We start from the raw sequence: 16,250 nt of genomic DNA, 5'->3' as shown, positions 1-16,250 counted from the left end.
CCTTCCGCTCTCGTTTGGCTGCCTGGCTTGACTACTGCTGCAATACTCTGCTAGGGGTTAATCCCCAAACCCTAACATTGGTTATGGGCCCAGCAGCATAGTCTAACTAACCAGGATATAGCAGAGAGAGTTGGTGTGAGTTGCACATTACTGTAAAAACAAACTGTTTTAATTAGTTTAAAATAGTTAAAATATCTGAAGAGTAATGGCACAAGTAAATTTGTCACAACTGTCCATGATATCCAGGCTGGATGGAACAAACTATGTTTCATGGTCAATGAAATGTAGTTTACTTCTACGCAGAGAAGGATTGTGGGACATTATAGCAAACCCACCAGATGTGAGTAGCTGGGATCCTGCTAATGATGATGATAACGAAAAGTTACAAGACTTTAAACTGAAGAATGAGCAGGCTTTATGCATCATAGGACTGACTCTCTGTGATCAGCAGCTTGTCCATATTCGTGGAGAAGAAAATGCTGCAAACTGCTGGGAGAACCTCAGGAAGATTTATGTTCGGGACAGTGTAGGAGCACATATAAATCTTACACGTAAGCTTTTTCGAACGCATCTTCAGAGGAATGGAGATATGTTAGTTCATTTAAACTGTATGAAGAGCATTTTTCAAGATTTGCAAGAAAAAGAGCTTATATTTAATGAACTGCAACAAGTCTACATAATATTATCTTCATTAGATCAAAGCTATGATGACTATGTAACTTCGTTGGAAGTATTGCCAAAAGAAAGCCTCTCATTAACCGAGATTACAGGCAGGCTACTAGAAGAAGCCAGAAGAAGGCGTGAGCGTGACGAGCTGAGAGAAGATAAGAAAGAAGAGAAATTATCTTCAAAGCTTGAAAGAAACCAGCAAAGCAAAGTAAAGCACCTGGAAGAAGAGAATTTATCTTCAACAGCATACACAATTAAAAAGTGTTTTAATTGTGGAGGCAGAGGACATTTGGCAAGGTTCTGCAAAAAGAGAAAAGCCAGAATGTAAAAAAGCCAAAGAAAGCATTTGAACTAGCCACGTTTACCAACTCTGATGTGAAGAACAATCTATGGGTGGTTGACAGTGGCGCATCCCACTGCATCACAAGAGATAAGACAAAATTTATAAAAATGTCTAAAAGCTCTCAACATATATCTCTTGCCAATGGCTGGAACCTGAAAGCGAAAGGTCAAGGTTTTGCACGTTGTCCGTACATAAACCAGGATATAAAAATGTTGTATGTACCGCAACTAAAGTTTAATTTGCTTTCAGTAAGGGTATTAGATAAATTAGGTTATGTAATTACTTTTAAGGATAATAATTGCATAATTGAAAAAGATAACAAAAGGGTAACTGCAGCTTTAAATGGAACATTATATGTATTAGATAATAGTAAGAAAGGGGAGGCTCAGACTGTATTTAATAATATAAAGCCTCATGATGAATGTATCCATTTATTGCATAGGCATTTGGGGCATGTAAATTTTAAAATGCTAAAACGTACAGTTGAGTTATCTGAAGGAATAAGGTTAAAACCTTGTGATAAATATTTGCGTTGTAATGTTTGCTGTGAAGATAAGAGCAAGGTATTGCCTGCAAATAGGCTAAATGGTTTCAAAACAAAAGAACCTTTAGAAGTAGTATTTGCAGACATAATAGGTCCAAAGAAACCCAGTATGGGGGTGCTAGATATATACTGAGCATTATGGACCATTATTCTAGATATGGGTTTTGCTATTTAATGAAAAGCAAAACTGAAACATATCAACATTTTTTCAATTGGCTTAGGTTTGCTGAAAGAAAGTCTAAACGTCAACTGATAACCCTGGTGACAGATAATGGTACGGAATTTATTAATAACAAATTCCAGAACAGACTTAAGATAGCTGGAATAGAGCATAAGAGGTCTGCTCCATACAGGCCAGAACATAACGCTTTTATTGAAAGAAGAGGCCAAACACTACAGACAATGGTTAGAACAATGCTAAATGATTCTGGGTTACCTGATTCTTTGTGGGGAGGCTACAATGTGTGCTAATAACATATTGAACAACGTTGTTAATACAACAACAGGTGAAATACCATTTACCAGATGGCATGGCAGGAAACCTGATCTAAGTTACCTGCACACACATTTGGTGCACCAGCATGGGTGCATATTCCTGCACAACTCAGAAAAAAAGGGCAACATAGAGCTAAAAGATTTTTCTTCGTTGGTTATCAGGCAAACCATAGGGCATATAGATTTTGGGAGAAAGGCACATCTAAAGTGTTATGTAGTGCTAGTGCCCAATTTCTAGAACATGAAGGATGGGAGAAACTAGAACAGGATGCCAATAAAGATGTAATTATTGAATCCTATAGAAATCCCATTAGTTATCCCTGTAACTTTAAAAATAAAGTAAAGAGACAAATACAGGATGAAATAGTGCCCATAAAGGAAGAAACAGATTCAATAGCTGAACAGGATGAGGAAGATGAACATGTAGTAGTTCAACAAAGTCCTCCTGTAAGCCCTGTAATTCCCAGAAGAACTACACGTATATCTAGACCGCCTGATAGGTACCAGGCTAACACAGTGTGCCAGATTAATGAAGTTCCTAATTCTGTAGAAGAAATTAAAAAGTATCCTAATAAGGAAAAAGAAAAATGGTATGCAGCAATGAATAAGGAACTGAATTCATTAAGTGATATGAAGGTGTATGAAAATGCCAAATTACCTGTAGGAAAGAAATCCATTGGCTGCAAATGGATATTTAAGGTAAAAATAGATAAAGATGGTAATTTAATCCATAAGGCAAGGTTAGTAGCCCAAGGTTTTAGGCAGAATGCTAATGACTATGATGAGGTGTTTGCACCTAGTCTTAAGGCAGCAACCTTGAGGGCAGCTTTAGTGTGGGCAGCTAGTAAAAACTATATAGTTAACCATTTAGATGTGGAAACTGCTTACTTGCACGCCCCATTAAAACATATTATTTATATGAAAAAACCTGTTGGTATTAAAAGTGAAAATAAGGATAATAATGATTGTTGGTTGTTAAAGAAAAGTCTCTATGGTCTTAAACAATCAGGCTATGAATGGAACCAGTATATTGTAAAGGAACTAGACAATATGGGATTTAAAGCTGGTTTAGCCGATCCATGTCTGTTTAAGAGGGAGACAAATGGGAAAGTATCATTATTATTACTATTCACAGATGACATTGCATTGATAACTGAAACTAATGATGAAGCAAATAAAATAATAGCATCATTAGGAAAGAGAATAAAGATCAAGCAATTAGGGAGATAAAGAAGTATCTCGGTTTGAATATAAAGAAAACACGGAAAGGTTTTAAGATATCTCAGGAAGATAAGATAAGCAAATTGCTAAAAGATTACAAGATGGAGCTTTGTAAGCCGGCTAAGACTCCAATGAGTCAGGAGTTTAGCAACACTGATGTACAAAGCCCTGAATTTGATAAGGTGATTTATCAATCTTTAATTGGTAGTTTGAGTTATATTAGTAATTGGTCTAGACCAGATATATCGTACTGTGTGAATCAGTTGGCTAGATTCAATTCTGCACCATGTGAAAGACACTGGAATGCAGCTAAGAGGATATTAAGATATCTTAAAAAGACAATGAATTATTCATTGTATTTAGAACCAAAGGGTGATTTAATTCTGAGTGCTTATGCAGATGCTAGCTTTGCATCAGAAAGAGACACTAGAAAGTCGACTTCAGGAACAGCCATAATGCTGGGTAAGACATTAATAGGCTGGAAGTCAATTAGACAACAGCATATAAGTTTGTCTACTATGGAGGCAGAATTCTCCTGTTTATCATTGTTATGTACAGAATTAATAATGTATAAACAAATGTTAATTGATATAGGTATAACTGTAGATTATCCTATAATTATACATGAAGATAATCAGGCAGCAATTCAAATGGCCACAAATATTGGAGTAAAAACAAGGAGCAAGCATACAGATCTAAGATATCTAAACGTGAGACAATCTGTAAGAAGTAAGATGATTCAGCTAGAGTACTGTATGTCGGAGGACAATTTAGCTGATAATTTTACTAAAGCCCAAGGTGCCAGTAAGCACCAGGAGAGTTGTGAAAATTATGGGATAAGATTGTAAAGGAATTATATATTTATTTCACCCAAAAGGGGAGTATGTTAGGTATAACATTGATACCAAATATGGTTTGGGTGAATAAATATATAAAACTTAGATATCATGGTTTATGTGCTTATCACTTTAAGCACAATGCAGCAGGCAATTAGCCGATTAAGGGTGCGGCTAGAAGTTACAATATAAGGAAGCATTAGAAGCTGGAAAGCTTGACTGTCTCTGGCTGTCTGACTGTAACTGGCTGTGAGCTGTCTGTAACTGTGTGCTGCTGCGACTAACTGTGTGTTGCTGTTACTAACTGTGATTACTGACTGTGAGTGCCTGTGACTGAACTGTTATTGTTTGCTACTGTTTGCTGATTTACTGCGTAATTCTACTGAATATCCAGCGTTTGTTTCTCTGGAGAGTGAAACCGGAGGAGGAGAAGATATCTTTATCGGCTGATAAAGATATTGCAAGGACTCTTAACTTGGACTATACTAGTGAGTCTTACTGGATGGAAATACTGTGAATGACTTAATGGACTGAATGACAATGATTAAACTCTAACTGGATTAAAAACTATTTAAACTACAAACAGTGTTTGTGTTCAGTGTGTGTATACTCTGGGGCCCTTCCGCTCTCGTTTGGCTGCCTGGCTTGACTACTGCTGCAATACTCTGCTAGGGGTTAATCCCCAAACCCTAACAGTATGTATAAATTGGGAAGCCAAAGCACATCTGATAAGTATGTATAATTTGGGAAGTCTCAACATCTTTTTTATATTGTGGCATCCAAAACTGGGTGCAATATTCCAGGTGTGGTCTTACCGAGGCATTATAAAGCAGTACTAACACTTCACGTGATCTTGATTCTATCCCTCTGTTAATGCAGCCTACCACTGTGTTAGCTTTTTTGGTGGCTGCAGCATATTGCTGGCTCATATTTAAGTGGTTGTCCACTAGGACTCCAAGATCCTTATCACAATTACTGCTATTGAGTCAATTCTATACCTGTTCACATTGCCTAAGTGTAAAACCTTACATTTCTCAGCATTGAACTCAGGGGTGGGATTCTACCGGTTTGGCCTGGTTCTATAGAACCAGTAGCTCCGGAGAGCAGCTGACACCGAACCAGTTCACTGCGACAATCTTCTGATCTTCTGTTTGACCCACCCACCAGGGCTCTAGGCTGTGCTTTATTCCCTGCTTTTTCCTCCTCAGCTGCTTTGCGTGGCACAGCTGAATGCCGCTTATCAGCAGGAGAAGGTGAATGCTTGCTGGAGCCGGTAATTTGTAAATAGTGTGCACACGTGCCCACCAAACCGGTTGTTATGCCAGTAGGATCCTACTCCTGATTGAACTTCATTTTGTTAGTTGGGGCCTAAAAAGCTGCTGAGATCATTCTGGATCTTGAGTCTAACATCTGGGGTGTTGGCTATTCCTGCCAGAATTGTACTTACGTCGCTCTGAAGTTCATATGCTTTCTTTGCTTGGATCACATCATTCTGATCTGGCAGACAAGACCACTGGTGCAGATAACGATGGTAATCAATGTCGCTGGCTATAGCCTGCCCTTGTTTGGCTGCCTGGATAGCCACCATTTCGTAGGGAATGGTGATCTTGGCTTTTGAGCTGTGGTATGCTTTCTTATAGAGACGGTCATTTTGCATCTTCATTACTCGCGCAGCCCATGAAAGTTTAGGATCTTCCTTGACTGACGGGGTTCCAATGTAATGACCTTTTTGTTTCTCGTAAGTTTGTTTGTATTTATACTGAAGAGGAAAGCAAAGAACAATTGAAATGTTTAAGATGATGCCAGACAGGGTGAAAATTGGTTTTCTTTAATGATTCAGGGACTTGGAAAGAAGGAACAGGTCGATTTCATCATTCAAAAGTAACCATTCAATAATATTTGAACACATCAGAATTTAGGAATGTTGTTTTGTAAGTGAACATCAACCATGTATAATATGTTTTAATAACCGATTGTAAAGCAATATACTAAAACAGTGATTTCCCCTTTTTAAAATGACAGGAGAAAGTAATATTTATTGAATTCAAAACTTTAGGGCATAAAATATTCCTTTTACTTAAATATCTTCCCTGCTATGTCTTTGGCAGTTTACAATAAAATAAAATAAAAATAAAAAGCTTGAATTTAAGCTAATATTAAAATCTCAAATTTTGAAATAAGTAAATGTAAAAAAAAATGGAGTATATATGCAAAAATATAGTATCCTTGAAGAATAGCAACTGGTTGAATCTATATGAGTTTCAGATGAAGATACCTGGTAGCACACTCTGCCATCTGTTTGATATGAAATGATATGGTAATTTTAGAAGCAACCTTTAAGTTACAGAGTTCATACCTCACTGGCAATTTCTCTAGAAGACTTTGCATGCTTGAATGAAAGAGCATCCACTTTAAAATCATAACCTTTTGCTTTGGCTTCATCCCAGGCTCCAGTATAATGTTTCTGCAATTAAAATATATGCACAAATTTCAATATAGTCAAAAATATTGAATGAATTACAGGAGACTACAGATATTTCTTAAAAGAACACTCTAGTCAGAAATAAGACAATTGACAAAATATTATGGAAATCTGTGCCTTCTTAGAATGCAATTAATTAATTTGATCTGAACCACATGAAGAACTTTTCCAGCAACTAATTCCAGTGTAGCATGCTGTTGTATCCCAAACAGTCACTGCCAAACTGATTATACCAATGGTTGTGCCAATTTATTTTTTACCCTCCTAAGAGATATCTCCATTTCAATTGTGTTACAAAAAATAATAATTTACTGTTCAATCACAGATGTACCCAAGTCATATAAACTCAATGTAAAAACAATAAAACTATTAATTCATTTATTCTAGTTGATTTTGTAATTGACCATCGCTGGCCTGAATTACAGATATAAAATGTCATTGTTTTTGTTATTTCAACAAATAAGACAATAATTTTCCTTCTTTCTTTCTTGATTCCTAATAGATAAGATTAGTGTATTTCAAGGAATATTTAAAGAGATCCAAAAGTGCATTCAATTTAACCTTAGCTGCTATAAATACTTGGTATGAACCCTCTCTGTGATTTCTCTCTAATCATCTCTATGAAAACTTTGTATATGGATCTTCTTTTTCTTCAATCATTTGTTTCCTGTTTTGCTATACTTTGGCCACCTAATGAGAAGGAAGGACTCGATGGAGAAGAGCATAATGCTGGGAAAGATTGAGGGCAATAAAAGAAGGGGGCGACAGAAAATGAGGTGGCTGGATGAAGTCATTGAAGCAGGAAGCATGAGCTTAAATGGACTCCGGAAGATGGTAGAGGATAGGAAGGCCTGGAGGAATGTTCTCCATGAGGTCGTGATGGGTCGGACACTACTTCGCAACTAACAACAACAAATTTTATTTTTATGGTGTTTTTTTCTTCTATATAATTATGCACATGTTTGAGCATGTGCATGTGTATGTGTTTATATCTATATTTTGTTTTTATTGGAGTGATTTGTATTTTATTTAAAACTATTTTTAAATTTTCATACTACATGGCCCATTTGCATTTTATTTAAAACTATTGTTTTAGATCATACTACATGATCTGGCAAATAAATTAATACTAGGACAAGTTTATAATCCTATACATGCTTCTTTGGCTCCTGAGATTGAAGTATCCGTTTAATTGTTGTTCTTAAAATACAAATTTAGAATAGACATACAACTTATAACTCAAATACCTTTATATTTTTAAGAACAATTAACAGTAGGGCAATATATTTAGGACAATGTAATAAAGGAATATTGACATTCTTAACAGAATTTATACAATTAGTTAATTATCTTACATGGCTAACATTCACAGCATTCATCTTAGACAGCAGTATTTCAGGGGTATCGAGAGGAATATTAATCTGTGCCTTCTCATTATCCCATGCTTCACGATACAGGTGCTGAGAAAGGGAAGAAGGAAAGACAATTTTAATTGCTTTGTGAAAATCCCTTTAATTTTTCAAAGGTCACTGTATCTCAGCTACATCCCATTATCATTTCACATATAACACAGGGGTAGGGACTACATTCAGTTTACCTCACTGATCTGTTGTGCGTTGATTTTAGCCAGGACAACAGGGGGTGGGTCAGGTATACTGGTAAATTTCAGTGCATCTGGGCGTTGTTTGTACAACCTCTCATTCACGAGGTCTTGAGCCCTTTTCACTCTGACCACATCCACAGAGCCTTCTGGCATCCATCCAATCCCACGGAGCCATTCCAGATCTGACTTGTAAAGATTCTACAAAGAAACCCATCAATCTATTAGGATGCTACTTCCACTTACTAAAAACAGCACTGAGGCTTCTCTACTCAAAATTATTGTATAATTGCTCTTATCTCAACAAGAGCCATTTAATTGACATAAATGTGGTGTCATATACGTATTTATTTAGTTTTTAATTATTGAAGGTTTATACAATCCTCATACTAGCTGGTGAGGATACTTGAAAAATGAATTCCTCTTGATCCTCTTTCTAAGCCACATAGTTTTTACAAGAGTCAATTACAGAAAATTGTATTTTTTATAAAGTAACTCTGCTTATGATAACCCTATTCACTACAGAGCAGCACAGATACATCACAGGTTTACCTATTTTTTAATACCAAAATGTGATTAAAATTTAAAACAAATGGTCAATAGACAGGAATAAAGAAACAAATTATAATTATATGTAAATGATTCTCTATATATGGATAGCCAGCTCTGTTCTATTTAACAGTCAATCACAAATGGAATTTGATTTTTTTTAAATGATGGTGATGATGGCTACATATTGCCAAGAATGTATGCAGCAGGGCTTGGATGCAACTGTAGATGCAACCATAATAATTCACCAAATGCAGTATGAGACAAAATAAGCCAAGAGGCAAAAACTATAATGCAAGATGTAGTAACTTTCTACTCACATCGCTCTGTAGGTTATAGGCTTTCTTGGCTTGGATGACATCATTCTGATCAGGCAAACATATCCATTCATGGAGATAGCGGCGATAATCAATGTCACTAACCAGCTTCTGACATTTCTTGGCCAACAAGATGGATAGCATGTCCACTGGACTATTGAACTTGGTTTTAAATTTCTCAAAATATTTCTTGTACTCCCTTTCACTCTGCAATTTAGCTACATGCATTGCCAACACTAATTTGGGATCATCATGAATATCTCGGCATCCAATATGGTGTCCCACTTGTTTACGGTAACCTTCTTTGTACTTGTACTAATGATGAAATAAAAACAAAACATCAATTTTATAAATTACACATGATCTATTACTAAAATTAAATTTCAACTCTTCAACATTATACGCTGCACTGCGCCCTCTTTTTATATAGTTATGATCTGCCAATAGCCAATACTCAATACATGACCTGTAAGCAATTAAACTGACAGATATGGTTTGTTGCCAGGATTCTATATGATCCTTTTGGACATATTTATAAAAAATATGGACATAATATTAAATATTTATTTTACAGAAGATGAAATAAGTGTAGAAATGCCAAAGAATAGCAGACCCTACCTCACTAGCAATATTCCTAGAAGCCTTGGCATGCTGGATTTCAATAGCATCCAATCTTAAGTCATGGCCTTTCTTCTTCAACTCCTCCAATCCAAGTTGATATTGTTTCTATGAGGGGAAAATAAATAATGCATATTCCATTTCAAGGCATGTCATATTTATAAAAAATATGTAACATTTGTTTATATATTATGTAATATCATATCATAGTACAGGGGTGTCAAACTTGATTTCATTGAGGGCCGCATCAGGGTTGTGTTTGATCTCAGGGGACTAGGATGGGTGTGGCTAGGGTGGGTATAGACAGCTTGAGTCACTCATGTTGGGGCGCCTGTGGTGGCCCAAGTCCTCTGTCAGTGAAAATGGCTCCTGAGCTCCGTTTTTGGCTGTGACGGCCTCCTGCAACCCTCTGCCAGTGAAAATGGAGCTCAGGAGGGCTGCAAGGGCTGTTCCTTCACTGTTTCCAGGTCAGCCCTGTGGGCCAGATCTAAGCATCCTGTGGGCCATATCCAGCTCTTGGGCCTTGAGTTTGACATCCCTGTCATGGTATATTAAGATCTTTGGACTGCAAACAATGATAAATTTATGGGATTGTTATAATAGGGAAAAGCTTTTCATGTTACTCTTAAAAATTGCTTGCAAAGGTACTCTCACATTATCAAATTTGTATTTATATAATTGTAACTATGGAGAGTGTCATAAACTGTCAAAGAAGAAGATTTATCCTCAGAAGAGGAAGAAGCATAAGGAGAGATAATGGAAACATTAATATTTAATTCTTTAATTTCTTACTTTACTGTAGTTCACAGAATTTGCTTTGGACAGAACAATCTCAGGAATGTCAAGTGGAAGGGTGTACTGTGTTTTTTCTTTATCCCAAACTTCACGATATAAAGCCTGAAGGGAGAAAAACGTATTTTTTATCATAGATTAATGACATATCATACTATTGTAGGATATATTTCATTGACAAAAATATCCTCATTTGAAGTTGGACACATTGACATTCAAATTGTTTTACAATTAGGATTGCACGCAACTATTTGGCTTCAAGACCAAAGTAAGCTCTGCAAAAGAATTGATATTTCATGGGAAGGTAGATCAGGAAGCAATGGGTCCAAATTAAGAGGCCTTGATAATGCTACACTGGAAGTGAGCAATCAATTTGGCTTCATCTTACCTGCAATAAAATCCCCTATCTAGCTAAACAGTATCTATGAAATATCTGCAGAGTTCTGGCTGAGAAAACAATGCATATATCACAAGCTTAGCTGTGTGATATATTTATTGCCAAGTCCTGGTCAAGAAAGCCTTCTAAAACTATCAGTAATTGAGTGGAATTTAGGTAGACTTAAAATCTCCAAATCTGAAGCAAAAGATAAATCCCTTGTAAGTCCATTATTTTAAACCATGGGAAAAGATCCCATACAGGTAGTGCTCGATTTATGACCAGCACTTGGCAGGCACATTTATGATCCTTCGCAGTATCCTGTAGTCATCTGACTGCATTTTGTGATTGTAAACTGGCATTTACTTCCATTTTTTTTTTTTGGCAAAACCAAACCCATAGAGAACCACTGGCTCACTTAACAACTGTGTTAAGATGATATTTATGACCGTCACAATTTACAATTGTAATGGACAGGTCCTATTATGGTCATAACTCAAACACTACTACTATGTGCATCTTAGCTTCTATTCCCATTGTCTAAGAATTAAGCCTTCACTTAGATTAAAATTGACTCAGTTTCTTCAGACAATATATCTACAGACAGTATGGAAGATGGGTTGTGGGTATATGGAAAATCAGAACGGTGATTTTAATTTTAAAAATTATAATTTTAAAAAATCTTAATGTTTGCTTTTTCATACATTTTTTCTACCATACTGAAATGAGAATGCATGAAAATATAAGTCTTATAGTTTTATAAAAAAACAAAAGGAAACCTCAAAATCTGTCTTCTGAAAGAAAATGTGTAAAGTTTCCCTTCCTTTGCAATCCCTAATCTTCCTAAACTATTTTCCATTTAATGTTTAAAGAGATAAAGCCGGAGCAAGTTGGTAGTTAACTGTTCAGATTTTTTTTTTTTTTTACAAAATAAAGCTTTTTCTGTTTTCAATGACAATATTTTTCATGGGGGATACCAATCCTTCTACATCCATCTAGCAAAGTATCAATCGACAAAATTGCAGCTTTTGCACTTTTTTCGAGTTCTCACTGACCTCATAGAAATGTATCTCACGTCAATGAATGCTGATTTTAAATAGAAACATGTGGCCCCCAGTAATTGGTGCATGACAAATACTGCTCACCCCACTCTGCATCAGAGCATTGGCCTTAGCCAAGACAACGTCCGGGGAATCAACAATAGCTGTGAATTTCAGAGAATCTGGCCGCTGCCGGTATAGTCTTTCACGCATCAGATCCTGAGCATTCTTCACTCGTTGGACTTCCACAGAGCCTTCTGGCATCCAGCCAATTCCACGCAGCCATTCCAAGTCTGCCTTATACACATTCTGTAAAAAAAACAAAAACCAAGCATTTCCTAGGTGGAACAGAAGTTCTGGGCTAATCCAAGTAATGTAAGTTCATCAGGGTAATGAATGCCTTGATCAACTTCTCCAACTTCTTTTCCAGTAAAGATATTCATAATTATTTAATCAGAAATCATTCCCATGGAAATAAAGGGCAACTTCCATAATAAAAATAAACATTGACAAAATTACTATCAATTACAAAAGGCGGGATTACTTGAAACAGCCTATATCCTTAGCATCATCAAACAGCAGAATTTACCTATCCCAGGTCTTTAGGAAAGACTTGATAGATGTATAAAAATGCTGAATTCAGTCTAAACATCTGGCTGGCTGTATGACCAACCATAATAAAACATTTGCTTATCCCAAGTCCCTGGAAAGAGATTGACAGGTGGACAAAAATACTAAATCCAAGGTAAACATCTGGCTGACTATGCAACCAGCATAATATATGTGCTGCCTGAATCCCACCAACTATGGACAGTCTACTGTATGCCACTGAAACATTTGGAAGTAGATTCTACTACAACGGCACAGGTGACATATTATTCCAGCAATGCAAAAGTAGCACATAATTTTTAAAAAGACCCATGGGGCTTAAAAGAGAACCAAGATTGCCACCTTGGTGTGGTAGTTTAAGGCACCAGGCTAGAAACCGGGAAACCATCCATTCTAGTTCTTGTACTTGAGCACAAAGCCAGTTGTGAGACCTTGGCCCAGTTCTTAGGAAGGGAACAAGCGCAAATCACTCTCAAAAAGCCTTGCAAAGAAAACTGTAGGTCACCTAATCCAGGAGTTAAAAATTGACTTGAAGGCACAGATGTGCACACACACACACACACACACACACACATACATACATGATTTACTTCCAAACAAATTCATAGATTTGCAAATAATAGTACAATGAGTTTAATGTAGCTTATCCCAGAGTTGGGGAAAAATTCAGGGATGGGCTTCAAAATTTTTAGCAAAGAGTTCTCTGCCTGGTTGCTGGGTGGGCATGCCCATGGTGGGTGCGGCCTAGTTGGCCTCCTGCACCACAGGGGGGGCGCTTTTGCCCTCCCTGGGTTCTGGAAGCTTTCCTCGAGCCTCCGGGAGGGTGAAAACAGCCTCCCCGGGCTCCAGAGGGTCTCTGGAAGCTGGAAACGGGCCCATTTCCGGCCTTCCCAAACTTCCAGGAGGCCTGTTTTTCACCCTCCCTGAGTTTCCGCACACGCCCTGCACTTACCTGCATTCAAAACAGGCTGTGTGGGGACTCCTGGGAGGGGTGGAGCAGGGTGGGTGAGGCCAGCCAGGAATGGGATTTGGGGGTTTTCCAAACTGCACAGAATCTTAGCTAGGGGCACTCCCAAACCCCTGCAAACCCTCAGCAGCCCACCCCTGGATAAATTGTATTCAGGGATTTTCTATGAGAAATTTCTCCATCTTGTTCAAAGTTGTACTATTACCCATTTGGTCAGCTGCTCTCCATTCTCAGGAAGGAATTTATTTGGGAACTTTTTGCATGCCTTTCACAGGTTCTTTCACTAAACACTAGTCTTACTCAGACATATGCATTTTACATTTGAACTATACGTACATCACTCTGGAGGTCATATGCTTTCCTTGCTTGAATAACATCATTCTGGTCTGGCAGGCACATCCATTCATGCAAATGTTTGCGATAGTCCACTTCACTAACCAACTTCTGACAATTCTTAGCATCTAAGATTGATAGCATGTCAGCGGGACAATGGATGTTTGCTTTACACTGTTCAAAGTTCTTCTTGTACTCCAGATCACTCAGAATCTTGCCTGCATGGGCAAACCATACCAACTTGGGATCATCTTCCATTCTTTGAACCCCAACATAATGCCCTTTTTGCTTTTCATGCGCTTCTTTGTATTTATACTGTAACAGAAAACAATACATTTTGAAATGAATAAAAAAATGCTGCTAGGGAAGCTAACAACGATTCAGCTACTAAAGTGATAAAAATCAAGAGAAGGGAAATTTGGATTCAAATTTCTTCAAAATATCATATTGAGCCAACTGTTGACTAACATTTTTGTGACATTTGAATATCACTGTAAAATATAATAAAAATCTGTTTGTACCATGGTATCAGCAGAAGGTTTCTTAATCAGTGGTGGGATTCAATTTTTTTTACTACTGGTTCTGTGGGCGTGGCTTGGTGGGCATGGCAGGGGAAGGATACTGTAAAATCTCCAGTCAGAGGTGGTATTTGCTGGTTCTCTGAACTACTCAAAATTTCCACTACCGGTTCTCCAGAACTGAATACCACTTCTGCTCTTAATATACTTTTTTCTACAATGGTTTTTGATTGAGGGTGAAAAAAACCCAGTATTTGCCTAACACACAAAATGATTCCAATGACAAAAATCAAATAGGGAAAGTAGATTTCTTCATCTTCCAGACTTCTTTTTATTTACCAGAAGGGAACCTTAAATGAGCATTTAAAGCATTCAGCTAAGAAACCCTGCTGTCTAAGCGCAGTTCTTATTATGAAAAATTTATTCCATGTTATTTGACCTGGGACAAATAATGCATCCCAATCAGGGCTGGGATTCTACCAGTTCGCACCTATTTGCTAGAACCGGTTGTTAACATTATAAGCAGTTCGGAGAACCGGTTGTTAGAAGAAATTACTGGCCTAATCCTGTTAGGAAGGCAGGAAGGAAACATTCTGGTGTTGCTTACAGAAATTGCCTCTCCATTAACTCTTATTACATTCTTGGCAGGACTAGACTTCCTGTCTCAGGAACGTCTCTGGAGTTTTTTCCCCTCCTTTGCTGGTACTTTGCTTGTGTGGAGTGACCATTCAAAGTTACAATGGCACTGAAAAAAGTGACTTTTTCACACTTACAACTGTTGCAGCATCCCCACAGTCATGAGAGGCCAGGCAAGGAGATGCGTGCCTTGATGTGAATGATATTGGGTTGGCCACACCCAGCCAATAACATGACCACCAAGCCACACCCACCAACTAAGCCATGCCCACAGAACTGGTTGTTAAAAAATTTGAATCCCACCCATGATCCTAATGCCAAAAATCAATAGATGTTATTTTAAATTAATCTCCCTATGTCCTTGCCATCTATAGCCCTAATGGCTATAGATCTAACCTTGTTATATATCATTCTGGGTCAGTCTAATGAACTTTTCTAAAAATCTGTTCCATTAATATCTTCTGTCTGTTCCATTATTTTTTATTTTTGTGGTTTCTTTTAAAAAAAAAAATGTGGGGAAGTTACTGGACAGGAAAGCATCTGCTCACATCACTAGCAATATCCCTCGAAGCTTTTGCTGCTTTAATTGGAATAGCATCGGTTCTCAGGTCGTAGCCTTTCTTCTTAGTATCTTCCCATCCTTGGACATAAAGTTTCTGTAGAAGATGTGATAAAAGGATATCTGACTGTAAAACCACTTATAGCATCTATAATTTAAAATCAATGTGTTCATATAGTCATATTAGTTTTTGTAAAGTGAAAACAACCCCACCCCCACCCCCAATTATTAAATATTCAAACAATGTTAACATTCTCTTACATGGCTGATATTTGCAGCATTTGCCTTGGCCAGCAGAATTTCTGGGGTATCTGGCATGACATTGATTTTGATTTTATCAGTATCCCATGCTTCAGTGTATAATTTCTGCAAAGGAATAAGGAAAAAATATTTGATTTTTGCCTACAGAAAATACAATTCAAAACAGAACGTGAGATTATAACATTAGACAAAGTCATATTCATTAAAACTGTTATCTAAAATTTGTAATGAACCTCAATGAGGGAAATTTCTATTTTAATGAACTATGCTCCAAAGTCATATGTACCATATGGTAAACTATATTTTACGGACATTATCAACACATTTTTCTAGTTCAGATTTTCTGGCTGAACTTGTTTAAAAGAACTCTTGTGTTCAAGACCCAAGAACTCAACTTTAACAAGGAAAGTCAACAAAGAGCATCTGAATTCTCCAGTTTTCTAAAAAAAAAATTAAAAAAATCCACTTTAAGTCTGAGGCCAAGC

At 37.1% G+C, this 16,250-nt stretch overlaps 1 protein-coding gene across 50 annotated transcripts in view; it reads right to left on the bottom strand.

Annotated features, from left to right (window-relative positions):
* Positions 1-16,250, bottom strand: part of NEB (nebulin) — a 235,737-nt gene that overhangs the window by 111,085 nt on the left and 108,402 nt on the right. For all 50 annotated transcript variants that reach the window (XM_087949995.1, XM_087949996.1, XM_087949997.1 and 47 more), the window contains exons 89-99: positions 15,766-15,870; positions 15,494-15,601; positions 13,795-14,106; positions 11,988-12,191; positions 10,467-10,571; positions 9,675-9,782; positions 9,060-9,371; positions 8,188-8,391; positions 7,946-8,050; positions 6,465-6,572; positions 5,556-5,867 (exon numbers count right to left, since the gene is read on the bottom strand). In XM_087949995.1, the coding sequence (XP_087806121.1) occupies positions 5,556-5,867; positions 6,465-6,572; positions 7,946-8,050; positions 8,188-8,391; positions 9,060-9,371; positions 9,675-9,782; positions 10,467-10,571; positions 11,988-12,191; positions 13,795-14,106; positions 15,494-15,601; positions 15,766-15,870 (1,983 nt within the window). The remainder of the gene's footprint in view (positions 1-5,555; positions 5,868-6,464; positions 6,573-7,945; positions 8,051-8,187; positions 8,392-9,059; positions 9,372-9,674; positions 9,783-10,466; positions 10,572-11,987; positions 12,192-13,794; positions 14,107-15,493; positions 15,602-15,765; positions 15,871-16,250) is intronic.

Source organism: Notechis scutatus, chromosome 1, assembly GCF_049901735.1.
Source record: "Notechis scutatus isolate UNSWTSFEM ecotype Mainland chromosome 1, rNotScu1.2, whole genome shotgun sequence".
Taxonomy (NCBI): domain Eukaryota; kingdom Metazoa; phylum Chordata; class Lepidosauria; order Squamata; family Elapidae; genus Notechis; species Notechis scutatus.
This window is presented reverse-complemented; position numbering and strand designations above follow the sequence as displayed.